The 27,865-nt window shown below is 37.1% G+C and overlaps 1 protein-coding gene across 1 annotated transcript; it reads left to right on the top strand.

Moving 5' to 3' along the window:
* Window positions 1–975: 975 nt before the first annotated feature.
* ZBBX (zinc finger B-box domain containing) lies at window positions 976–26,183 on the top strand. Its single transcript, XM_031047113.2, has 19 exons — window positions 976–1,029; window positions 3,320–3,414; window positions 3,966–4,079; window positions 5,648–5,738; window positions 7,974–8,022; window positions 8,145–8,254; window positions 14,579–14,746; window positions 15,741–15,915; window positions 16,750–16,870; window positions 17,150–17,280; window positions 17,492–17,595; window positions 17,935–18,041; window positions 19,003–19,034; window positions 20,294–20,535; window positions 21,292–21,448; window positions 21,955–22,110; window positions 23,129–23,365; window positions 24,904–25,036; window positions 26,035–26,183. The coding sequence occupies exons 2-19, from the start codon at window positions 3,347–3,349 to the stop codon at window positions 26,105–26,107; spliced, it is 2,268 nt and encodes a 755-aa protein (XP_030902973.2). The 5' UTR covers window positions 976–1,029; window positions 3,320–3,346; the 3' UTR covers window positions 26,108–26,183.
* The last annotated feature ends 1,682 nt before the right edge of the window (window positions 26,184–27,865 follow it).

Below are 27,865 nucleotides of genomic sequence, written 5' to 3'. Positions count from 1 at the left end.
AAGGTGTCCCTGCCCATGGCAGTGGGGTTGGAACTAATTAGTCCTTCCAGCCAACTCATTCTATGACTTTATGATTCTGTGACATGGCTTCCTTTTGCAGCACAGCCACATACCAATTGGGTTTATCTACTGAAAGGTGGATCCAAGATTGATCTGACTCAGCTAGAATGGGAAGGCAGTCAGTATAATTTGAGCCAGGTCCCCCATTTCCATGCCTCTCAGCACGTCCGCTACCACTTCTGTTGAGAATGCAGTTCATAACAACCATTACCTCATGCAGTAGTATGAAAACACCAAACGTACTTTTGTTTCTCACTGTAGGAAAGCCTTTGTAGTTACTGTGGGAAAAAAGTGAAGAAAGTACACCTTGAAAACCGACATGTCAGCAGGAAGATGTGTTGTAAATGCATTGTTGTACCACAGAATTCTTGGAGGGCCTCGTTCCTGCTCGATGGGCCTGACCACTGTTGATGGTGTGTATGGCAGCAACAGAACCAGCTTCACGTGATGCAAAGGGACTTTGAGGGTTAGCTTTAAAGCCAGTGAATGAAAAGTTCCGAGGCTCAGCCAGCTGTAGGGAGTAGGAGCGTCTGGCTTTGCTCCTCCCCAGTGGTGGCTGGAGTGTGGAGCTCCTGGGCCACCCACGGAGATTTCTGCCTGTGGGGTAGCCCCTGCCCTGGACACCTGCGCCTCACAAGCGGCTGTGCTGGCTTGTGGTTTGAATTCAGCCAAATGCGCACGTGGATCCTCACAGGCACCTGCAAAAGACCCGGGGCGCAGCAGGGCACCTCTACGCCGGCTCGGATGGGCGCAACGCTGTTACAGCCTCCGCGGAAGCCTTCTCCCCGCCCCACGGAGTCGTCTCTCCCCACGCCCCTCCCCTGCAGCGTCCAATGGACTCTCCTTCAACACGTGCTGCCATGGGAACAGCGCACAGCCGTGGCTCTGCGCTCGGGGCGGGTGGTGGCTGCTGTGGGAGGACGGGGCCGGCAGTAGGACCAGACCAGACCGGACCGGTCGTTGGTGGCGGTGAGGTGGGGGGCGAGCTCTCAGCGGCGGCCCGGGGGACGCTGTGTCCGTGGGGACTCAGGGGCGGAGGCCCAAGCCTATGTCGGGGCCGGGGTGGGGCGGTTACGGCCCATCGAGCCGTGCGCGGTTCACCTCGGTGCGAAGGGTCCTACAGGGAGTTGCTGCTCGCCAAGAGGCCAGTGCCGAAGGGCTGAGAGAGTGCTTGGGAGCGGATGGGAGTGATCCAAACCCTGCCCTCACCATGCACCCCTACAGTAGGAGTTTGTGTTCGTCTTCTGCACTTTTCTCTTTCTCGTCCCTCCCCCAGTCCTTAGAGCTTTCTGGTTTTAGGTTACAGTTCTGGGTAGTTTTCTTTTCCGTGAGCCATCGGTAACGAAACATACACACACAAAAAGCCTATTGCTTTGATGTAAGGGTTTTGGGTGGTTGTTTTCTTTCTTTTTTTTTTTTCCGTTCTTGGGCATTGTGCTGTGTTTTCTTAAAGCTGTCATCTAGACGGATTGAAATCTGTGAGCTCTGTTTAGCAGAGACCACAGTTTGATAGAAGCATTAAAGGCAAGTTCTGACTTCATTTATTCACCCGTTCTTACCACCACCTGCTTCTTTGCTGGTTTTGCCTACTTCTGGGCAAATGCAAGAGTTCACAGAGCAATTACTGTAGTATATAATGTGATGCTCCAGCATTTATCTTGTGAAGCATACTTGGTAATGTGTTTTTTTTGTTTATTTGTTTTTTTTTGGTAGATTTCATGGAGAGACAGAGATTAATCTGCTACTCCTTTCTGTTTGGTTACTTAAGTACAGTTGACGTTATAGTTCTTAGTTAAACCATGAACACAGCTGGTAGGAGCAGATGTTGACTTGTCAGAGTCATGGAGATATCTTTCCAATGTGTAACAAAATTGTCAAGTATGGGAAAATAACTTATGGAAAGTAACATTAGGTGGTTTAATCTGGTTTTCATGATCTTTATGTCTGTTGTATGGCACTAAACATAAGAAAGGATATTTTGTTTTGTTAAAAAAAAATGAGTGACATTTGAAATGGTTGCTGTCATGGTTAGAGGCATAGACAATATGAATTTATCCTGAGAGAGTGAGATTCCATTAGTACGTGTGACTGCTGTATTTAGGCTAGCTGTGAGGAGCAAATTTACAGGGCAAGCAAAGTTTGTGTCCTTTTTTTAATGCTTTTTTTGTTGTTGTTTTTGTTAAACTACAAATTCTTCAGAGGAAATAGTTTGGTTTGAATTACTGGTAAATGGATAAGACTTAGTCTGGTGTAAAATCTGTGTTCCTGGTTGTGACAGTTGTATGTGAGCTAGTACATGCCTTTGAGGTAGTATCCCTTTGATTTTTATGCGTTTATTGATGCGAGAGGTGAGAAAGCTGTTGGAATTTATACTTCTCTAGTTAAACTCCTGTAGTGTGAAATAAACTGCATCATCTTCATCTGTCTTTAAGTGATAAAGCTATTTTTATATTGATTAAGAAGAAATTTGAGCTAGGCTAAGAGAGAAAGTGTATGGAATTTGTGTTCATTTAGTAATGCAGGCTTTAAAATTAAGTTGACTTTAATTTTAGAACTTTCTTCAGTTCGAGATTAATAATGTCTTGGTTTGTCTTAAGATGTGAAAAAAGAATAATTGTTTTGAAATGGCAAGAATGGAGTGCTTGGCTTTTCTTGGCACAGTAAGAAACACGCTTCTGTGCTGTATGAACTTGCTTGTTGGCAAAGTATTTAACAAACTGGGGGGGGGGGGGGGGGAATCGTCTTTAAAATATCACTGTCTTGGAGTTCTGAGAGTAGGGAATAATTGTGCTCTGTTAGTTACCATATGCTTTTATATCCATTTGTATATGACACAAGGCACTTCTCTTTCCAGATCAGTGGAGATGGTTTGACTTCACAGCCATTGATAAAATTTTCTCCTTCTCTGTGCTTTCCAGGGATCTGATTCAAGGAGCCACATTTTATTTGATATTAAACTGCTTTCACTGAACTTTAGGGAATTGCCCAAATTAAATAGACAAGTAAATCTTTCCCTGGGTATCATAAATGTAATAAAAAGTTTTTCTTACTGTGAAATTTAATTTAAAGTTGCTCTAGAATTTTTATTGGTGCTTTATATAAACAAGTTCTGTGCTCTGTTTCTCTTCTGTACACTAATATTTTTTATTTGTTTCAGGTTTTTATTGTTTTAATTTCAATTGAATTCACATTTCATCAGATTGCTAATTATAGCTCATTGAAATTCTTTTATTTTCCTTTCCTTTTTTTTTTTTTTTAGAAGAGGTTATACTGGTCACTGGTTATCATGAACATCAACAATTTTGTAATACTCCCTGGCTCAAAACCTGGAACCTCAGTGAGATTAAAAGCAAAGTAAGTGAATTTCATCTAATTGTGGTAGAGGTATTTTTTAATAATTTTTCATGTAACATTAAGTAGAAGAGCTTATTTGTGTAAAAGCAAGAAGAATCATTCTTTTCTAGTATTTCCTGTATACTTTTATTCTTAAATCTTTTCTTAGGCTTTAATCTACTTTCTGAGTCAGTTCTAGGTCTTATACCTCTGTATATCTAACATATGTATTTGAAAACAAGCAGTACTAAAGAATTCACTGGGATAGTTTATTTTAATGTAACTAAGACACAAACCTTTCCAAATATAGACACAATTGTATCAGATTTATATTGGCTACTCTAAACCTTATCTTGAAGTAGCCATATCACTGTCAGCAAACTCCTCTGTGATGAGGTAATCTTTGGTCCGCCTGACCTGCCCTAAATTTTCCAGAACTGTTTTCAATCTTATTGGGATATAAAAGGGTGTTGTGCCTTTAATGTCAAGGTTTTTTTTTTTTAAACTTCTTCAGGTGCCTTACAGTCTTCCATGTAATTTCTAATGACTATTTTACTGCTTATCTCCTCCAGAACTGTTAGAGAATTGCAGCTGGAGAAAGCACATTTAGAAATGGAAAATGAAGAGATGGAGAAGAAATTACAGCAACTACAGTCAAACATGAACAGAGAAAAACAAGAGAGAAAGTAGGTTAAATTTCTATTTCAAAAAAAGGAATCCAGTAAGATGCTCCCTCCACACCTTGGAGGAAAGTTTGGGATTCACAGTAGTGTTTAGTCTTCTCTCTTCAATCCTTTTTACCAGTGATAAACTTGCTTTAATAAACTATGGATTTCTTATTTTTAAACTTCCATGTGAAGTTTTATTATTTTATTTATTCACAAGTAAACTAACGAATTCTTCCTAGTAAGGATATTCTTTCAACAGCGAAGATCCCTTTTCCTCATTTATTCCCTCTTTTCCCTTTTTCCACTGTCTGATGGGATTTGTCACTTTAGTATTTAAGCAGGAGACAGAAAGTAATTTAACTTGCACTATTTTAGTGTTATTTTGGAAGTTTCTAAAGAGGATGATGTTCTTATTATTGCTTTGGTCTGGTTTTTCATGTGTCTGTGTAGCTTCTCAGAAAGATATTTTCTGTGTGATGGAAAACATGGCTTGCAAAATAAGCATAACGTAGTGAATCAAGTGTTAAGGTGGGAGTTCAAATCTCTCAGCTCTGTTACAGGCTCAGTCTGAATGCTAGCAAATACCTGTAACATCTGCTTGCATTTCTTTGTATTTCTGCCTGACATGCTTTGTCATTAGAGATATGAATTAAGTGCCTTGGATACTTTGTTGCCTTAGTCTTAGTAATGCTAAGGGCCTGCTGTTTGCAACTTGGTAGAATTTTGCTTGAGCTGTTGGGGTGCTATTTTCTAGGTACTGTGTGGCACTTTCCCCCCCCCCCCCCATATTATTCCCATGCAGTAGTTCTTACATCATTCTCATAGCCTTGTACCTGTAAACCCTGATAGTGTTATGGAGAATTCACATGGCAGAAACCAATGGCATTTGCACCATTGGTGGAAAGATCATTCTTCTTCCCTCCTACATGTTTTCCTTACCTTTTGTTATCTATGGTTTAGTTTGTTTTGCTCTGTGTTTGGTTTTCTGTGAAACAAAGTAGATCAGTCATTTGAATACCTGATAAATATTATGCAATAATGTATTATACAGTGTGCTAAAGCTGAAAATCACTGTTTAATGTCACTTGGTCTTAAATTCTTCCCTACTACCTTTCATGTTTATCAAAGTAGTTAATATCTAAACTGATATTTACTGAAATCTTAATTTCAGTGAATTAAAGTGTGTGTTCTTGGCTAATTAAATGATGTGTTTTATTTGTGCTGGATGAATGCGCTAGAGTAAATTGGGAGAATGAAGACTTCTCTAAAGTGTATTTCTGTTACTTTTTTATTTGTCTAAACCCAATCTTAGAGAATTGATGTTTTTTCTTATGTTTAAAAGTTTAGACCAATTTGATGATCTCAGTACTTTCTTACATGTGTGATATATTTGCTATTAAAGTAGATGTGAAGCAGGTTTCAGTGGAAAGAAGATGCTTGTGATTTGGAGAATTAATAATACTGTATACAAGTAGTTAATTTTTGTGATGTTCTGCTCTTATTTAAGAATGTGAAGGAAAACCTTTATGCTTCTATTGATTATAGAAGATGTAATTTGTAAGTTCTTTCTTGATATTGGTTCACAGGAGAAGTGCTTATCACTGGAAATCTGGACGGGCAGGACCAGTGACCACCCAAGTCCGAGTTTTGTCACAAAGCAAAGAAAATGATAATAAGGTAGTAAAATATCAGTATAGTGCAGGTGAAGATATTTGAAAAAGACTCTTTAGAATTAGATTAATGCTACAGGACATGGGAATTTTAAACACAGTAAAAATAAAAGGTTAAGCACCTTCTGAGTAAAATTTCTGATTGCTTATTTTTCCATGTTAAACTTATGGTTCCCTTTGAGCTGGAGGAACATCACATTCTGTCTGGTGATATAATTTTTTTAAATTGCAATAGATAGGAAATTATAATTGCTTCTATGGATTTAATATTGTAAGAGTCTAATTTGGTAGTGATATACATCATCAGGAGCCTGTCTTTCCAATGTCTGACATCCACTGAGAATCTGAAATAAAGGCTTCATGTAAAATTTTGAACACAAGTTCTGTATCTTCATAGATAAATGCTATAAGAAAGGCATACAACATTAAAACATACTACTGTTAAAGATTTTTTTCAGTCACTGCATAATGATTAACACTAGAACTTCCATATGACTCTAGTTCATTCTTTTCCCCCCTTCTCCTCCTTATATCTGTATGTCTTATAATCTTTATTATGATGCTTCTGGATTTCTTTCAGTAAGTGCAGAACAGGACTGTGACATTATATTCATGCCCTGAAGACTGATACTAGTGATCAAGTGTGGGTTAAACAGATCTTTGAAGCATTCTCTTGAGTGATGGCTGGACTAAATCCATTCTCTTGGGCTGTGACTGAGTACTTCTGAATGTTTTAAAATGTGGACTGGGTTTATCAGTTGACTCTTGTTCTATAACGTCCTTGCTCAGACGTAAAAGGAGGGATGCAGAACCTCCCCACTAAATCATTGCAAAAGTTGTTGTGAATAATGGGGTATTTTCCCCTCATTTCTTTTTGGAAATAACAAGGTCAATTTTTGTCAAACTCTCAAAAAGTGTTAAGGATAAGGCAGATGTATTGGAATGGTGAAAGTTGGTCAAATTTTTAAATAAAGTTTGGACCTTGTAGGGAGTGTTATCACTTCTAACTAATAATCTAGTCTTAATATTTAATTCTCTGGTGAAAGGAATGAATTATTTTATATATTTTTTATTTATATATGTTTTTGCATATAAAAATATATATGAATTCTTATATATATATTATAAATGTATTTTAATAGCTTAGGCTTTTGTCGTTGAGACTTTGGACATCATGGAGGCAAGCATTAGGTGTATCCATGTTCACAAGTGCTGTTAAAATACAGATAACAGAGCTTACGTTCTTTACTTGTGCCATGATTTAGTATGAAAAAATGTTCAGGGGATCCCCAAATCCAAACCAATTCAACTTAGAGATACCTTTTTCCTTTAGCAGACATTGATGTCTGTGGAGGGGCATGCAAATTGGACTGAGTGGGAAATAAAAAGAGAGTTGTTATGCTTTTTTTTTTTTCCTGGAACCCACACTATGTATGCTGTGTTGAAATGAGAGCTCTTAATTAAGAGAGACCATTTGAAACTAGCTAAATAAAGGTTATATAAGTCTGAAGAGAAAAACAGACAAAGATGACTTCAGACAAAGCGGTTACAGTTGCTATTTGAAGTCTTTTGAAGCAGCAGCAGCAGTTTGGTGTGAAGGTATTCACAGCCAGCACTCTCAATTTCAATAAAATTGCTTGCTTTCCTGGAGCAGAAGAGAGGATCAGAACATAAAGGTTTCCTTTAACCCACCTCTTTCCCTTTCTCTGAGAGGAGTAACTCAGAGTTGTTACTACTTCAAAGGCTTCAGCTGTGATGACTAAGGAGATGACATGTGGGGCAGAATTCTCAGAAGGGCAAAATTAAAATGCCTGCAGATGTATAAGAGGTGGTGGGATGTAAGTGAATATGTAGGGTGGACTCTGCTGGCAAAAACTGAGGAGCAAAAAAATATCAGTGTTACTGGGGTGCTAGATCATGGAACGATAATAGGGAGAAACAGCAGAAAAACACCTCCCCTGTAGATGTAGGTATAGGTAGGCATATGTGCAGTAGACTTCACTGGTTGACATTTGAGCTTAGGTCATTGTGGTTGTGAATGTTCTGTAGGTCTACATGAGTGGGAAACACTTGCTGCATTCCTGGCTGTGCAAACAAGTGTGATGCCATTTCATGAATGGGGAGGGAAGCTGGTCACAGGCTTATTTACCTAGGAACAGTAACATTTTAATTCTACAAAAATTATACTTTTGTTCATTTTCATTAGCACCTTAGATATGTATGTAAATATTTTTCCGTATAGGTTTCTTCAGGAAAAGTGAAGTTGCAAATTCTCAAAGAACAAATCCAAGGTAAAGACATCTTTCTTAACTAATTAAAACCTTACCAACTTCTGGTGGAGTGTGCCTCTTGGAGGTTGCTGCAATTAAACAATAAAGAAATTGGAGACTGGTTGCCTTGTTTGTTTTTCCAGAGCCAGGAAAAGAACCATTTAAGAGTGAAATGGCAAGTGCTGTAATACATGGAAAACATGGATTGAAGGGCATAGCACATGGACCATGGGAAATTAAGAGTGCACTGCTGGTAAGTTAATGGTTTAAAAACTACTCTATAGCAACAGAGTATAACATGTGTATGTAATAGCTTTGTAGCAGTATTTAGAGATACGTATTTTATCTAGGATAATGTTGTAAAATTAATTACCTTGGGTTTGCCCAGGCTGTAAGCTGTGTGTTGTCTGTACAGACAAGCTCTCTGACTTGCAGTTCACCGCCAGGCTCCTTCATGAAGAGAATGATGTATGGAAAAACATACGTGCATCTCTAAAAAACAGGTGGAGGTCTAAGTGTTCCATTAGCTTTCTGGACGTCAGCTTCTCTTGTACAGAGCAGTTGTGCTGTGGTAGTCTATGAAAGGTGATATACTAGCTGCCTCCCCCCCTTTCTGTAACAAAGAATCATTTTGATGGCAGTATTGCTTCTTTGCAATGATCAAGTCAAGGAGTGCAGTTGAACTTGAAGCCTGACTCTTTTTTTTGGTGAAGATTTTTATTTTAAATACCTTAGTTTGGCAGTTTGTTCTGTTGGGAAAAGCGAGTTCTCCTTTGTGGTCAGCTTGAGGTGCCATAGTGACTCTTGCATGTGCAACAACATAAAAAGTGGAAAACATTACTTAAATGTTTGAGATTAACTTAATCCTCCTCTATGTAAGTGTCTTTCTGGAACTGAAATCATGGTAATATTTTGGGAAACATGGGAAAAACTAGGTGGTGATATCTGCTTTAATTCTGGATTTCTTTCTGTGATAACTACTTAGTTGTTACCTTAGTGTGTAAGGTAAAGGGAGGTTTTATATGTTGGTCTACCTGAATTACAAGGAAACAGATTAAATGATTCTCTTATTAGAAGTTCTTTAACGGGGAGTTTCTTTAAGATGTATTTTTATTAATTTGCCCAGTGTGGTAATGTGATTGAAGGCAACTCATCTCTTACTAAACAAAAGGACATTACCATATGATTAAAATAAGATGTAATGTTGTAGGCAAATAGGGCAAAAATGAGTGGTCTGTAAATATTCTGTAATTTTAAATTGCAAAAATAAATTTAAATTGAAAAAAAACCCCACTTTGATAAGTAAATTTTTATTTCTGATTGCTTTCTGGCACTGCCTGTGTTGGGTTGGAAAATTAGTAGTATCATGTATGAGGTGATTTATATTCACTAAGGAGATTTTGCCTTTTGGCAAGTATAAATAGGAAACCCTAATTCAAAATGGAATGTAGCCCCATAGATATTGGAAGTAACTTGTGCAAATAGAGAAGTTGAATAACAAAAAACATTTCTATTCTAATAAAGTAGCTCCTTTTACAAAGATTCTCCCTCACGCTGTAACATATGCTGTGATGTATTTGTATTGCTCTTATGGCCGATTAAAGAAGTTGGAGCTGCTAACACTCCAAGAGGAACAGGCATTTTAATTGTATGTCTTTAATTGTTTTTCTTAGGAAAGCATATGCGTGGATTTTAAATTTCAGTTAAGATACTTGGCATCGAAGCCACCGGGATTTTGCTTCTTTTGCTTCTTTATTTTCTCCTGCTCCCCAGTTTCATTAAAACTTGCATAAAAATGAATACACTGGTCTTGACGTTCAGAACTCGGCGGGATCGGTGGAGCGGCAGCCGCCGAACTCCTGCTGCAGCCTTCGCCGCCTGCTCCCGGTAGGTGCGTTCAGAGGAGGCGGCGGGCTGGAGCCGGAGCCCCGCGACTCCGCCTGGCACTCTCGGCGGCGACGATCACCACCGAGGGCGCTGCCAGGCAGCGCCGCACCGGCAGGCGGCGCTGGGCCCCCACGGGATGCTGCCGCCGGCTGCGCGGCTCTGCCTGGCCCAGCCCCCTTGCTCCCAGCGGTCGCGGCTGCGCGTTGTCCTGTGACACGGCTGCTCTTGCACCTCTCCAGTGTTCTGCTCAGCCGCTCGAATGGGCGGGCTGCAAATCGTTACCTTCACGATGAGTTCAGCTCCGAATTGCCGTCTCCTTAATGCTACCCCTCTGTCCCTCTGTCGTCCCCTCCTCCTCCCCCCTCCCCCCAGGTCTTAATGTTTCCTCAGTTTATGATCCCAGAAAGTATCATAGCTCCTGAACTTGTAAGATTAGGACAACATTGGTGGGTAACAAGGCATTGTTTTCACACTGCTTTGGCATTGTCACAGTGTTAAAAAGGGGTTACTTTCACACTACAATGAAAACATAGGATGGTTTGCGTTGGAAGGGACCTTGAAGACATCTTGTTCCAACCCCCCTGCCATAGGCAGGGACACCTACTAAACCAGGCTGCTCAGTCACATGGGACTTTCTTATTCAGTAGGAAGTGTTCCAGTTAAAAAAGGAAAGAGTTTTCGTAGAAGCAAATAGCATAGCTGTTTTATCACAATACTCACTGATGTCCACTCCCTATCCCCTCTTCTCTTTACTTGTGCCTTGATGGATTTGGTAGTCATGCACACCTCATTGGTTCAGTTCAACTCACTCATAGAAAAGTGAGTTAAATTGAACGAACGGTAGTGCTACATGGTTGGAAATACATAAGAAATTGCTGGGTCAGTAGTTTTTTACACAGGCTCTTTGAAATAGTGTTATTACTTTGTTTCAGACTTTTCCAAATTATTGGATTGTTGGATATCAAACAGTTTAGAAAAAGAAGTTCTGTTAAGTACTAAAAATGGCCAGAGGTGTTCATTAGTCAGACTCTTATATACCCTGGTGAATATAAATAGCAATGTTACCTGTAATTTAAATGTAGTTATAAGGAAGCTTGAAACTTTGAATTCCTGCTTACAGTTGTGTCTGTTCTGACAGATGCCACTTTCAACATTCCTGATTCTTTCACACTTGATTCCTCTCACAAGGAATAAAGTATGATTGTCCTGGTTTGAGTAGTAGCAGTCATTTTTCTCCTTCTTGGTAGCTGGTGCAGTGCTGTGTTTTGACTTTCGGGCTGGGAACAGTTGCTGATAGCGAGCATGTTTTGAGTTACTGCTCAAATGTTCGGTTTGTCCAAGGCCTTTTTCTGAGCTCATGCTCTGCCAGGGAGGAGGGGAGGCCGGGAGGAAGGAGAGACAGGACACCTGACCCAGGCTAGCCAAAGAGGTATTCCATACCATAGCACATCATGCCCAGGATGTAACCGGGAGAGACCTGGAAGGGCTGGAGCTCTGGGGGGATGGAGGAGGTATCGGTCGGTGCTCGGTTGGGCAGGGTGGGGTGCGGTTTGGTTTTAAACCATGACAATGATGAAAGTAAAATGTTACATAATACAGTGGAGACCTCAGTTGTGATTGTTTTTGTTATGCAATATAGTAAGATTCAGTTTCTAACATACAACTTTGTTGTGTATCTTTTCTGGAACAATGAAAATTTTATAATTTTATAGTTAGGTTAGTAAAGTTTCTTCGTAGATTTATTGTGTAACACTTAATTGTAACAGACTTAAATTTCTCATGCACAATGTTTGCTTGGATTTCATAAATAAGTTGTAATTTTTTTTGGACCAAGGTGTGCATGCATTTTGGATATTCTCTTTTGGGCAAAACCACTATTTTGTTCTCCAGGGTTATTCCAGATTTGGTTTTGCTGAATTCCATGGTTTACTTTTTAAAATACCATTTCAAATACATGTTATTTGCTTGTTTTCATTTTCCTTCATGTTAATGATGACTGGTTTATAGCTGGACTTAATGAAAAAGAAGCCATGTCAGGAACTTCTTACGATAAAGTGCTCACATTCATATTTAATTCATGTGATTGCAAATAATTGAAATTACTTTATTGTGAGAATGCAAGCTAACATAAATATAGAAAAGGTAGACAGGGTCTTGAGTAGATGTTGATTGATTTAACTATTTCAGTTCTACTGTATGAGACTTTCATGAAGGCACATTTTGCTTTTTGATAATGTCACTGGATATGTCATTCTGTTATCCTGCTAAAATTTATTTGATGATCTCATTCTGTCTTCCCAGAAATTAATCCTTTTAGTAATGCAGTAAATGATTAAAGCTGTTGGTGTGATAAATACATCCTTGTAGACATAATACTTGCTTATAATATGTTAGTAGAAAGATTACATCTTTTGGTGGGAAAACTGCAGGTGAGAATTTAAGACAGTTACAAGACGATACAACATCCCATGAGGAATGAAAAGCCAGTGATAAATAATCTGTTGGGGACGATGTGCTATCCTGAATTACGCAGTGGATATAGAAGTTTTTCCCTGAGCTGTTTTGCATTGATATGTATAAAAATATTTCACCAGACAAAAATTGTGTACTGTTTAGAATTGTATTTTATTTTAATAGACTGTAGCAGATCTTTTAAGTGTAGAATTGAACACTGGGTGGTAGCAACAGTAAGATAACAATGATAAATCTTGACATGTATAAGAGGTTCTCTTTTAGGCCTTTTTTTTTTTTTAAGGGATAGGTCACTTGTCTCATTTTTGGTGGTAAAAAAATTGATTAAGGCGTTGGAAGCTTATTTGTGGGGATTAGAGGTGATACAGTGGTTCAGTGGAAGAATATGAGGATTTAAACAGAGAATCATTAGGGCTATGATGGCTCCATCTGCGTCAGGAGCATTCCACCTTGGTTGTCTTGATTCTCTCTGTTCCCCGCTTGTCACCTTCCCTCTTTTCTCCAGTCCTACTCTAAAACTAATTAGAAAATGCTATTAATAAAGGGAACAAGCAAAAGAGTGCAGGAAGTAGAGAGATGAAAAAGGTGTCTTTAGCATTTGGAATAGAGAGGAGTAGCTGCAATTCCATTTTTTCAAAGGGAGGAAAAGATATTGCATTCCGACTGAGGTTATGCACTTCTTGATCTAGAGTAAGGTGGAAAGTCTGTTTTTTTTAGAGAAAATATGCAATAGAAAATTGCAAGGCAGTTACACTAGTGTGAGAGTCCAGATAAGTGCTTTCTCGCTTTTGTTATGGGTCATATTGCTTCTGCCTTGGACTCTTTCCTGCCTCCTCCTTTACTGCTGCTTTGGGAGTAGGTGTTTTTTGATGCCGACCCAATTTAGGTTGGGTAGGCATTGAAGCAGGAGAAGACTAGGGTCTGAGTTAAACTGCTGTGAAGTTTAACATGAGGTCAGAACAAATAAGCTGTGCAAGTATTCTATAAAATCAGTTTTGCAATTCTTGCTTAGGTGTTTTGAAGCAATTTAGCACGATCTCAATGAATATGTTGATGCCCTTTAGACAACTAATACAGTAGGGCGAGCCTTTTAAATACTAGCCTCCTATTACATACTGTGGGCCAGAGTACCAAAAGGACTATATGTAATGCAAATATCCTTGCTCAAAGAGAGCAGGTGTATCAGACTACACCAACAAAATTATCTCCTTCAGAGGAATGTAACTTCCACTGTAATGTTAAGATTAATTTCTCCATATGATTTAAAATAAAACAACACAATCTTTAGCTATATACTTTTGAGTGCATGTGCCATGGGGAACAGAATGAACCAAGGAGAAGGTCAATTCCCCAGAGAAACTCCCCTTTCTCTTTGAGTATATGCTTCTGTGATCTCCGTCACAGCAGCTGCAAAGTCACTGGGTCAGTTATAGCTTAGCTTAGGTAGAAAGAAGGAGATGTGAGCACATTCTGGTTTTGCAATGGCTACTTTGACTTGTTCTGTTACACTTTCTGCTTGTACCTTTACTGCTCTTGTGGAAAGAATGTGTGCTACATTTGAGGACTTTGTAGACAAAGGATCTTTTCTTCTGGCCTTCCTCTGTGCATAGGGAGGAGGCATAGGGAAAGGATGAACATAAATTATTTTTTGTTTTGCTTGTTAATAATTCAGGAGGTGGTGATCAGAACCTTCGTGTTACATTTCCATAGTAATTTTCTTTGTTCTAACGAAGGTTGCAAATCAATAATGTCTAAACAATAAAATTGTTATTCTCCTGTAGCCAGTTTCAGTCAAACTAATCTAGTTCTTTATAGTTTGGACTTCCCTGGACAATTTTTTTTTTTTTTGTGTATGGATGGGTATTCCAGTTAGTCCCTTAGATGAACATTTTCCTCTTGCTGACCTCTACAGATGTGTTTCTGTCTACTGAAAAGGTTCCGTAAGCAGCACTTCATTAATAAAGTACATAGCTCATAGATTTGCTTAAATGATATGTGCTGCATAAAATGCTTCACCTCTTCTGTCAGGTATAGTACCTAATGGAATATTGAATATTTGCTCATGCATTTGCACACTACTGGTTGTTGAAATTAGGATGTGCTTAGGTCATCATCACTCTTCAATATGTGGCTACCTGCTTGCTTTTAATATGCTGTTTTGTGGGATATTTGAGTATGTTTATAATAAATTAATGGTTTAATAATGGTTTATTAACAGACAGAAGCTGGTATACATGCTGGAAAATTGGAAGTTGCTGATCACTTCATCAAGGGAATAAATCTGAATGAATTGAAAATTAATCAAGAACAGAAGACAGTAAATAGCAAGCATCAGGTCACATCGGACAAGTTTTCATCTCTGCTAGCGTCAGTGGGCAGTGCTGAGGTAGTGTACAGTTTTATCACAGAATCCCAAGGGTTGGAAGGGACCTCGAAAGATCATCTAGTCCAACCCCCCTGCAAGAGCAGGGTAACCTAGAGTACATCACACAGGAACTTGTCCAGGCGGGCCTTGAATATCTTCAATGTAGGAGAGTCCACAACCCCCCTGGGCAACCTGTTCCAGTGCTCTGTCACTCTTACAGTAAAGAAGATCTTCCTGATGTTAATGTGGAACCTCCTATGCTCCAGTTTACACCCATTGCCCCTTCTCCTATCACTGGATATCACTGAAAAAAGCCTAGCTCCGTCATCCTGACACCCACCCTTTACATACTTGTAAACACTGATGAGGTCACCCCTCAGTCTCCTCCTCTCCAAGCTAAAGAGACCCAGCTCCCTCAGCCTCTCCTCACAAGGGAGGTAGGTGTTCCACTCCCTTAATCATCTTTGTGGCTCTGCGCTGGACTCTTTCAAGCAATTCCCTGTCCTTCTTGAACTGAGGGGCCCAGAACTGGACACAATATTCCAGGTGCGGCCTCACCAAGTTTAGGGGGAAAAAAAATTATTGGTTAGGGCATCTTAGGTAGAGTGGCTTTAGGGTTTTCTGCAGGGTGTCAAGGGAGGGATCAGGCTCTCAGACTTGCAGAGCCCATTGACCCTTATTCACGTCTGTCGATATAATATCCATCCTATCCATAGGGTGTGGGTTATCCATGTTTGCTGCTTTCTGCTTACTAAAAGCATCTAAGTTAGATATTTCTTTAGTGTGCATTTCTTTATGCAAACTTCTGTTACTCTTATTTTGGTTTTGATAGAACATTGCAATTTAACTGTGAGCAAGACCACATGAAAACTGAGGTATCTTGATTCCTAGGGTAGAGTGTGTAAGTCCAGAAAATAGGGTGCTGCATTTCCATACTAAACATATTGTTGCTGTTGTATGTAACTGAGGAGAGTCATAAGAGGTACTGTGTTTTTTTGTCATGGAACTGATTTAGGAACTGCCCTCAGCATCAACCTCTACAAGCACTGAGTGTTACAACAGAGGATTATTACTAAATGGTACATTTAATGAGGAAGAATCTGCAGAGTCTTTTCAGGAAGCTTTGCTTCGATGGAGAAAGGGTAATCATCATCACAGAGAACAACCGTGTGCCAGTGGTGTCCTATCAGGTATGATTTTTTTTTCTCTGGTTTAATTGCATTTTAAAACATAAGGAGCCATTTTTGTGAGTTAGCAGACTTTGTGAGTGTAGGTGTTCTGTTAGAATAGTAAATGTTTCTTCTTTTCTCTCTGAATTTTTATATAAATATTTTTTTTTTTAGTAACATGCAGATTAATATTTATCCCAATTCTTGTAATGAGCTATGGCACTGGCCAGATTGTTTAGCTTGTGTCCCCAAACTTTTCCATGACTGTTTCTCACATGAGATTTTTATATGAACTCTTAATATTTAAGCATAAATACGTGGCTTTTAGCTGAGACAAGGAATGTGCATAGCTCAGGATTTTGCATGTTGTATCAAAGTGCTTTTTCTGCTTGCCTTCCACAGGCTCTTAATATTTCTTTGTTCCAGTGAAAAGATGTAATCAATTGAAGTATGCATGGAAAAATATGGAAAAAACCTCTTTTCTGATTGGATTTGTGCAAGCTAGCCTTTTTCCTCTAGTCCCTGGATGGTGCTATTATTCGTGTATTTTTGTACAAAAAGTATTATACTGATCTTTTTTCTTCATTTCTTCTTTCCTTCTATATGATAGAATTTTTATCTGTGGAGTGAGGGATTTCCAATGTGGTAATATTCCATTAATTGACAAGCTGTAATAAATGAGTTTTTACTGGCTACCCCTGCTGTGTTGTATAAATATAATACTGCTTGCAGTTTTAATTTTGGAATTATGCAAAAATTTAGGCATAGACTACGGACGTGGCGAGTTTGTAAGTCTGAATAGCAGTATACGTAGTATACATTTCTTTTTTTTTTCTTTTTTAACAATTCTAATAGAATCTGTGGGTGTTTGTGAGGTACAAACTGATCTTTCTGTTACGAAGAAACCTATCCAAATTGAATTCAAGAAGGGTGGTCTGAGCTACATGGAGAAACTCTTGCTTAAGAAATACAGAAGGTAATGTTGAAGTCACTGGTACTAGTAAAAAGTCAGAAATCTTTAAGAGCATTAACAAAAATTCCATTGAAACGTTAAAACTATTAGATATATTATCAAGAGTTAAAGTGACTGTATGCAGGATGCTTTATTTTAATAAAATAACTGTTATAACCAGACTTGATGACTTAATGTTTCAGAATTAATGCAGTAACTAGTGTGGTGTTTTTATTAAATGACCGTGGTATTATACATAAAAAAATGGTGGCTTTTTATGATTGATTTGTTTTCCTTTTTTAGAGCTCTGGTTGATCAAATTTCTGTTAGTTGCATTAAAGATTTAAGGCCTGTGCAAACACTGAATGTAGATGAGCCTATGATTGAAGGAGCGAGAGAAGAAGATGATGACGATGATGACGATGACTTAACAGGTGTAACAGTCTTCTGTTTATTGAATCTAACTATTAAATACTTTTTATTTATTTTTCTTGTGATTACTGAACGGTTACATACTTAAGCAATTTCTGCTTAAAAAAGTTACAATAATGAAAGGCAAATTTTATTAATTCAAAAGTTTGCATTTCTATAAGTGCATCTTGAACAGTAAAGGATTAAACACATCAAATGAATTATATTTCATAGTTGAAGAGGTAAAGAGATATTGGACATCTGTTTTTAGAAAAGAAGTACCCGACACTGTTCCTGCAAGTGCAGAGTCCTCTTTGAAAATTAAATTCCTTGATGAAGTAAGTATTTAATAAAGGAGTTCCCAAACCTTTGCAGTGATCTGATGTGATCTGTTTCAGTGTTGATCCGTTAAATATTTGAAGTAGGAACAATTAAATAATTTCTAATAACAAAAATATTGGTGCATAGTTTAGCTTTTCCATAAAAATGTGGAAAATTATCTTTCAGAAGGTTCCCTGTATTTTTTTCCTGTTGTGTCCAGGGACTCTTGCTATATAGAGAAATAAAATCTTCAGGGTTTTAATCACTTGAGCTACTATTTTTTGTTGTTTTTTTTTGTGTGATTTTTTTTTAATTTTTATTCTATTGTTGCTTTTTTTTTTTTTTTTTTTAATTAGTCTTATGACAGGGACTTGGAAGAATCGTCTAACCTTTTGGTGATGGGAGCTGGGGCTATCGGAATGAATAAACAAGGAAAAGTTGAACCACTCAAGCAGTGTGGAAGGTATCAGAAATGTGGAGATCATTTGGAAGAGAAAAAAGAATAATCCTATCTTATGATTTAGCTACATTCCTAAGAAACAGGCACTTTTATTTGCAGGTAGTCATACTCCATATGGAATGGGAGAATCCTTGGCTGGAAATTGTAAATTGTTTTAAGGCAAGGTTAAGATAGACATCTCATCCTTAGCGCAAGACATAGACTCTGCCAGTATCATAACACTTAGTTACTGCTTTCCCTTCCTTTACATTTCTTCCAGGATCCTGTCTGTGACTTATTTCTTTTTGTCCTTGAAAGTTTTCATTTGAATGACCTGATGATTTAATGACTGTTTTGTAAGACAATCTGAGAACAGGTTGTCAGTTAACAGGCACAGGACACACTTACCATTACAGTTACTGAATAGTGAGCTTGTGTCCTCAACTTTGTCAGTGACCCAAAAGGTGTATTTAGTTGCCTGTAGCTAAAGAGGTTTCCCTTTGAAATTTATTTTGTTTGCTTGATCACCCCAATGTTAAACTGTGTAAGATATATTTCTTTACATGTGTATGTTGTGAAAGACAGGTAGAATTTCTTTTTTGCATCATCTTATCTGAGTAGCAGTTGAGACTAATATAGAGACACGTTTTTAACGGGTCAGCGTTATATGCTTTTCAGATACTTTCACTTTACTAATCTTGTCATTCCATGCAAAACTAAGTTTCCTAATAACTAATGATATATGTGCAATTGTTCTGATCTCCCCACATTATTTATGATGGGATGTGATTTGTTCTGTTACATTGTATTCTTCTGTTTTTTCCTTCTTCCTCTGTCTCAAAGTGGTTCAGCAGCTGCAAATCAGAACTTCACAGTACCTACCAGACCTTTTGCAGAGAGAAACTGTAGGTGTAATGAGAAAGTTACATTGTCATTTAACTTCTACAGATGACATGCAATATTTTTTCCCTTTTCCTTTTGACAGAAATCCTGTTTCTTCTAAAGAAATTTCTCAAGGTAAATGCTGAAAGTATTTGTACAATATACCTAAGTGTATACAATTTCATCATTCTTGTATAGGACGTGGTAGTCTATCATGATTGGGGGAGGGAAGTCATTAAATTATGTACCATTTTGTGAGCTGTGCAGGTCCCTTGACCACAGTTTGATAGAGTGTGTAAGCTATTTTGAAAGGATGGGCATCCACTGTGATAGTAACCTGACAGCTGTGAGCTCATATTTGAGGGAGAGGCTGCCCCAGTATGAGATGTATACTGAAAAGAAACCCATTGTGAAGCAGATAAAATGATTTTACAGACCACTGTATATGTACTGTGTTAGATCTAATGTATGGCATGTGTTCTTTTTACATAGAAAAGTGCTTTTGTATAGGAAGGTTGAGAAACGGTATAAATGATTGCTAGTTTTGCAAGACAGATGATCATTTGTGTATCAGTATTCCTGTGCTTGTTGCATGTGAGTAAAATCACCAGCTTGACAACTTTATTTTTGCCACACTTAACGGGTCCCAAAGTTCTTAATCTATGTGAAATATATTGTCAGTTTTATAATGCTAAGAAATAAGTTAGGATCTAATGGTAATTCATTTCTCATTCTTGCAAGTACCAAACAATTGCTTCAGCACTTCAGAACCTAGCACTTGTACTCTTTCTGCTTCAAACTGCTTATTTAATTAAGTCTTCAAAATGTAAAAAAGAAAACAATGGCTGACTAATGAGATGTGATTTATGTGTTTCTTTGGGGACCTGATAAAAATTAAAATGGCTATGTCTCTGTAAACAAAGAAAAAGAACTTGCAGAATCATTCACAGCATGAAGTATGCATTTTAAACCATTACATATATACATAAAGAAATTTTTTGAAATTTCTACTGTTGCAGTTAATACACTGGCTCTGGTTAGATTATAACATTCTAAATGTAATAAATTACATTAGCATAAAGTAGTACTTGGAAATGTGTTAAGGTTATTATCGAGGTCTAATGTTTTCATAGACAGTGATGTACAGGAACATACGGAACTGGTACTACTTCCTGGTAAGTCCTGTCCCTGTATGTTGGCATCTCTGGATATCAGAGAGAAAGCTAATGGAATCTAACTATTCTTGTTTGTAGTTTTATGGCTTAGGGGTAACTTCAATGGAGGTTTCATATTTTAAGTTTGTGAAGAAAATATAGTAGACTTGCAGGTTATAGTTCATATTAACTTCCATTAAAAAATAATCCTATTTTGATTATTTTGTTGGACTCTTCTAGAGAAACTGGTTGTCTGCAGTCTTCAAAGAAATGTTGTCCAAAAGGAGAGTATAAAGGCAAAGACTAGAAGATCACTTACCTCCTCTAAACTACCTGAGAAGGTCTCTATCCCAACTGAACTAATGAGCAACAAATTTTTCCTTGAGACAGAACTGCAGAAAAAACATAAAGATTCTCAAGAAATGGACAGTGTCTGCAACAATCAGAGTTTGGTTTTGCCTATGATTACAAAATCTTCATTGGTAAAATATTATATATTTGATTTCTAAATATATAACTGTTTTGCTTAGTCTATTTTCCCAATTAAGCATGAGTCAGCATTTCATGTTCCTGAATTGGTTAGGAGATACTGATAGTTGTATAGTTACCATGAAATACTCTACCACTTTTCCCAATTCTCCTTCAGAAACCCAATCCCGAAACAATCAAGATCATAGTTTTAATCAGAGGTTTGTCACCACCAACCATATTTCCTATGTAGGGAATGAAGGCTTCTGTACTTTCCACTGTGTATTGTCTGTCTTCTGCTGATGCTCAAAAAAAGCAAATGAGAGAACAGACTAAACCAAAACGGAGTCCTGGGGGAGAAGGCAGCTTTTCCCGTATTTTATCAAGGTTGCTTCACCTCTTGATTGAATGCCTAAAATTGTAGATACTCTAAATTATTTACATGTTCTTTTGATATTTTGCTTTCAGTTTCATTTTCAGTATAGAGAAGTTTGGGACATTAGATTTGGAGTTATTGTTAAATACTGTTACTTTAGTTGATGCACACAAAGGTATGTGAAAGCAATGATAAATTGCTTTTCATTTCCACAGTGGAAAAATAAATTCTCAAAACATTAGCAGTCAAAGTTTATAGGATTTTAAAGCATATATCATGCAAAACCATCATCCTTCTGAATAGCTATTAATTAGGCTGTCAGAATCATTCAGAGTTTTATGAAATGACACCTTTTAAAGTTTCTTGTTTCTAGTGTCTTTGTGTTTTATTCAAGTTACAGGATATAGCCAAAAGACAGAAATCTGTTTCTGCATGGTACTGGGGACTTGAAGGTTTCTTTGTAGGTGTAAACCCTAAACAAGTAGTGCTTGAAGCATGTTCTTCATTGTGTGCTGACTCTATCCCTGTGGACTGTAGTATCTCATTTCCAGGTAAAGGCATATAAATAAAGTTCTCAAATGATACACGTTTATCACTGTTGCTCTTAGAAATCCTTCATGTAACTTTGATCTAGCTAGCTTACCTCTAGAAGTCACTTAAGGATAGCAGCCATGTGAACACATGCAACTGTTGCTCTGTAATGATAAAATAAACTTACTACCTTGAGGTAAATGACATCAATATAGTACCAGAGATTTATATGCTTCTTTATATTCCCTCAGAATTTTATTCCAGTATGTACCTATTGCTTTTAGTGGTGTATATGAAACTATGTGAAATGAATGGTGCAAATGGATATTACTTTGATTTAAGTATATCACTTGAATTTAAGCATGGTAGTGTTATACGTGATTTTTTTCTTTTTATGTATTATATGTAGAAATTTTTTGCATCACTTCTTTAAATCACACACATTAAATGCAACAAATACAGTAACAGTAAGCTCGTATTAACACAAAACCTGTGAATAATTTCCTCTAATACTTCTTAATTTCAGGAGATGGAAAGTGGTTTATTGAAAGGAGCTTAAGTGAATACGCTGATGACTCTGTAGTTCAAGGTGTCTTAGAAAGTCAGTTGAATAGACCTTCCAGTGGTTTGGATGCTCAAGGTAGAATCTCAACCCTAATGGCAGTGTGGCAGCCCTACCCAGGTAAAGATAGCAGCAGCTTTGAGGTCCTACTTAGACAAGTTATTTTTAATTAGTAAAAAGTAGAAGCACTGTCTGTGATGAAGATTTAAATTGACCTAAATTCAACAGAATCATCTATATATTTTCATTTGGGGTATAATGGCTTATGTACATGGTTTTGTTCCTGTAAGAATGGGGTTTTGTTGAAAAATACCTCTTTACAGCTGTCACTAATAATACTTCTTATTTTGCTTAATTTCTACTCCTGCCTTTACCCCATTACTCTCCTCTTAGCTTGAATATTTAGGCTGTCTAAAACAAGGTTATGTATTGCTCTGTGTTTTGCAACAATTTGATTTTGGTCTAATAAGATTTCTTCATGCTATTGAAATAAGTCTTACTACGTGAACTAAAAAAAGGAAACAAATAAGACATAACTGCATCTGTACTTTTTACTTACTTTTCTCAATTGAAACTGTCTCTATCTCAAAGAATGTAGCTTACATTATTTCTTTAATCTTAAGCAACCAGATTGGCATTTTAATTTTAAAAACGTTGTGTGGAAATTGAAACTGTCAATTTTGAGTCCCAGAAAAATTTTATTTTATTCCTGTTACCTTAAGTTAAAAAAAGACAGAACTAAAGTTTTAAGCTTCCTACACAAAAGCTGTGCTATTGTACATAATATTTAAAAATATTTTTTTCCGAAAGATATCCCTGAAATATGAGAGGGTACTCCTAATATGATTTTAATCTGATTATTAAGAATTATTAATTCACAATCTTAAATAAAATTAGTATTCTCTTCAGATCAATTCAAAGCCAGGTTAGATGGGCCTTTGAGCAACCTCATCTAGTGGAAGGTGTCCCTGCCGATGGAAGGGGGATTAGATGTAGATCATCTTTAAGGTCCCTTCCAGCCCAAGCAATTCAATGATTTTATAATTTTAACTAAAATTAATGTCATTAATGAGCTGAGATAAAACTTCTGCTTGAAATCTTGAATTATTGGGAATTGTGACCATTCCTGTTATTTCAGGGAATGACTCTAGAGGACCTTGGTCAACAAATATGTCACACTGTAAACTGACTGGAAATTGTCCAACCAGCACTCAACCAACACTGAAGAGTTCACCTGTGCATACCTTGAGAGTTAATACTGAGATACCAAAACACAAGTGCAATGATGTAACTGAACAAGATGATTATCTTTGGGAATACGATGCTGACCAAGTAGCCCTACTTACTCTGGAAAAAGAATTACGAAGTTATAGAGGTAAGTGGCAGTCCTGCATGCTTACAGGTAGCTTAATGAAAACAAGAAGCTATTTCATTTGCTTTCTGAGATCTAACTGATTTTGGTGGAAAAATCTACTAAACTACTTGACACTGCAAGTCTTCTGTGGTTGAACAGTGATTTATTTCCATTCAACCATAATTTAACCTTCCTGTAATGTAGAGAAAGCAAGCAGTTTCACCCAACTTTAAATTTTTACCCCTTGCATTTTTGTTGCAGAAAGCTTCAGGATGTGCTAGATACTACTTCAGATAATGAATTTATTTTAAATAGGTATCCTTTACTTAGCTATTTAATAATGAGCATGCCAGGTAGTGTTGGAAACTAGATGTTATTTGATGAAAGGGTAGCAAGAAGGGGAAAAGATAGACAGGAAGCTTTATAAATCTGTCCTGACAAGAACTGCCACTAATAAGACACAGTAGACATGGTATTATTTCTCATTTTGGGGCTGACTCAGCTCTCTTTTCTCTGTCTTTTTAAACTCCTTGTTTTTACGTGTGGAGGAGGCAGCACACAGACAAGGGTGAGTTCATTATGACTGAACAGAATGAGTGAATCTGGGTCTTGTTTTTGAATACAGGAGAAAAAAAAAAAGGGATTCTTTTGTTCCATTTCAATGTCATGTGTCCAAGATACTTTGTACGATAACCAGCCTTGATAGACTGTAATTTGGTCTATCCCTTCTGAGTTGCCATGGTGCTTTTATATTGGTATGTCCTGGCTATGATGCGTCTTCAGCGAACAAAAGTAGTCTTCATTCCAGAGTGTGTGTTCTACCTTTTAAATGTTTTTACCTTAGCTTTTGCTGCATTTTCCCCACAGCTCTTCTAAGGCTTCCAAATACTATATTTCAGGACAGTTGTCCTTCCTTTTTTGATACCTACTCATCAGAACCTATGTGTTTTTGGAAGTTTCTCTTGTTAATGCTTGAAGAATGAGTATCCGTATTGAGTATGCTCAGAGAAGAATAGGGAGGGAAGTTAATGTTGACCTATCCCATTCTTTCCTTTTTTGTTCCACTTTTTTGGAGTACTTTTCACTTAGAGATTCATAGCAGGCACTTATGGCTAGCTGGGAAAATATTAACATGCTTGTATGCATGTTGTATGAGAAGCATAGACTGTGACCCAGTTGATCACCTTTCTGTATTGGTAGATGTGGGATATATCCTGTTACTCCATTCTAAATACGTATGTACTACCATGAGTCAGCTACCCGAGTTCTATATTTGCAATTTATTTTGAGGTCGCATAGGTATTAGTGGGCCTTATATATGAGGTTTTGTATTTTCTTGGCATAAACATCTTAGAAGCAAACTCTCTCCAGTATTTCAAATGATTCAAGAACCATATAATAAAAGTCAATATTTATTTTAGGGATTTTAGTGACAACCTTCATCAGCTACAGTTGTGTTGAGATTTTAAATGGCAAGTTTTTGATACTGTGACGTTCTCTAAAATTCGTCAGGTATTGGTTTGTTGTATTTGTTCCTGTAATGACCTAAAATATTTCAGGTCCTGAAAAACATTACTGCTTAACTTCTGAAGATGTAACTTCCTCCATCAGAGACTTGCAGATTGGCAGAAATACTACAGATTTCCCTAAAAACCTGGAGCTAATAGACCACATCGGACTTGATACTTTCAGGTTAGTTAAACTTGCTGAGTTTTTTTTTTTTTTTTTATGATATTGTAATATGCTCAATATGCCAAACATCTTGCCAGAACTGAAATAAGAACAGTCTGGACTTTTTACTTGTACTTCACATGCCAATTACAAAGGTCAGCATGATCTATTTTGTATCTTGGTGTTCTAACGCAGTACTCAGGCAACTGAGATTAAGAATTAAGTGATTATTTTGTTGTTGAGACTCCAGATTATGAATTTTGGGTTTATGTCTTTTTTAATGCATTAAGTTTTGTTTATAAATCTCAGTACTATATATTAAGTATGTTTCTTACAAATCATCTAAGTTCTTTGGTTGTAAGGTACCTTTAAAAAGAGCAGTTGTGATTAGCTGAGATGATAACATTTAATTCACCATAGTCTATAGTCTGATATATCTGTTATAGTGCCTTAGAGGTGAAGGAGATGACTGGAAACAAGTTCCCCAAAGTTCTGTCTATCATTGGTTTATTACTATGATCTTGTAATCAGTAAGGTCAGTGAGACACTCTTGATTTTAACTACATTCTGTATGAATATGGATGATTCAGAGACTTGTGGTTGTTTTGGTTTAGTTAGGATTGGTTGATTGGGGTTTTGTTTATTTTTTTTAATGTTCATAATATCAAAATTGCAGATCAGTGAAAAACAAAACAATGTTTGCAAACAGTGCAGGTAGTATAAATAAGATCCACTTCCCTAGTTTACCTGTTCTAGGATGTGGGATTTCTCTAGTAAGGCAAACTAGTGACAATGTTATTTACTGCTTACTTGTTTAAGAGGTTAAAATGTATGTGACAGAAACTTAAGGGGGAAAAAAAAGAATATATTTGCTTGTATGTGTATATGTAAAATATACAGAAAAAGCTATTTTCATGTGTTTTAATTTTACATATGTGAACATATGTCACTAAAGCTTAAAGCAGAGTAGCTAGAGGAATTTGAGCTGCTGAAAATCATTCTGGTGTGTTTCTTTTAAGGGGCTGGGATGACCAAATGGATGATGAGGAAGAAATTCTGGAGGATAAGCAACAGGTTCTTGCATTACAGTGAACATGCAATAAACTTAATGCAGTTTCTATCTTTGTATATCATACTAAATCAAGAAGCAGATGAAGAGGTGTCTTAAATAACATATTGAGCAGCATTCAATAAGGATTATTTTGTAAAATTTTAAATAAAAAAACTTTAAAATCCTTTGATTTTGGCTTTTTTTTATTGATATGAGGAAGTAACAGAATAAAAGAAAACTGGTTTGTGCTGCTATTTTTTAGGACTTTTAAAATTCCTTATTTTTATTCAGTATAAAGTTCCTTGCATGCAGATTGAGTTTTATGTCTCCAAATGCAGTTTTACACTTTCAAGCTGAGAGGTAATGATCTGGAGTGTTCTTAAATTGGGGGTCTCAATATGGCCAAGTTTATATGGTGAAATGCATAGTGGAAGGCGTAATAAGGTCTGGTATGCTTTATTCCTAGTCGTAAATTTTACCACCAAGAGACTTTTGTCTTGCAGAATAGACATTACCAGTTTTACAGTTTTTTGCTTTTTTTGGCTACACTCCTTAATTTCAGAAGTAGAAGATACTAGCGGTAGACTTTGCTCCCTCTGTTCAGCACTGATGGGAAGTTGGTTCTCTTTCTGCATTGTACTGTTTTCTCTTTTACAATATGTTCAGCATACCAAGTTCAGCTGTACTGTAGGTTTCTTTCATGATTAAGAACAAAGATTAAATAACTTAAAAGTTGATCTTGTGTGGTTTTGATTTTACCAAACCATTTCAGTTTCTCTGACTGTGATGAAGCCTGTGCTGTACTTTTGACATTGCTGCATTCACGACACATAGAAAGGTCTCACTTTTCTTCTCTCCTTCCCAGTTTAATATAAAGTTAAATGCAATTAATATAACATCAGTAAAAGGTCACTTGACTGTTATGTGCTGCCACGGTACTTGAATGTGAAGAGGGTTTGCTGGTTTTCCATGGTGGGAAGAAGTTGTACTTTCAAGATGGTCTAGGTTGTGTCTTTTGGTAAAATCTGTAGGGTTCTCAAGCACAGCAACATGCTTCAGCTTTTCTTTAAAGTTTTTTTGTTTTTTCTTTCATCATGTACCATTTGGATGCAGTGGACACTTTTCTTCCTTCTTTTAATTAGTTTCCTCCACTGTAGTTGTTAAAATGATTTTCAAACCACCTTAAAAGCTGCCCACACCCCCTCCCCAGTTTTGATCAAAAAAAGTGTATCAAATCACAGTCACAAAGATTCCTGTCTCATTGTGCTGGGAAATCTTGAAAGTGGGGTTACTGTAAAGCTTTTGTCTGGCAATTGCTCTTAACCATTTATGGGTAAATCACCTGACGCCATACCAATGGTAATTGTTCACAGAAACTTTTGTATAGAAAGGGAAGCTTCATATCTGGGATTTATTAAAAGTCATTATTTTCATCACTAATTTGTTAATTAGGAAATGTAGATAGTTTTAAGAAATTAATTTGTTTATAGCCTCAAATGTTTAAGAATGTCTTTGAGTGCTCATCTTGAAAACTTTGTGATTCTGCAGTCAGAGGTGGCAAGTGACCCTAAGGTATCAGTGGAAACATACCAATATATTATTAGTTTCTGACAATTAAACACATACTTGTTTGTATTCTTCCCAAACCAGAGGACCCTAATGTAGTATGCATTTGTCATATGCCCTCACCCCATCACTTTACACTAATATCAACTAACACAGACTTAATATTTTCAACAATTTCTTTTATAGAAAAAAGTACTTCAGTAACCCTAATTCATAGAAACTAGAGCTGTCGG

This window comes from Melopsittacus undulatus, chromosome 6 (genome assembly GCF_012275295.1).
Source record: "Melopsittacus undulatus isolate bMelUnd1 chromosome 6, bMelUnd1.mat.Z, whole genome shotgun sequence".
Taxonomy (NCBI): Eukaryota; Metazoa; Chordata; class Aves; order Psittaciformes; family Psittaculidae; genus Melopsittacus; species Melopsittacus undulatus.
This window is presented reverse-complemented; position numbering and strand designations above follow the sequence as displayed.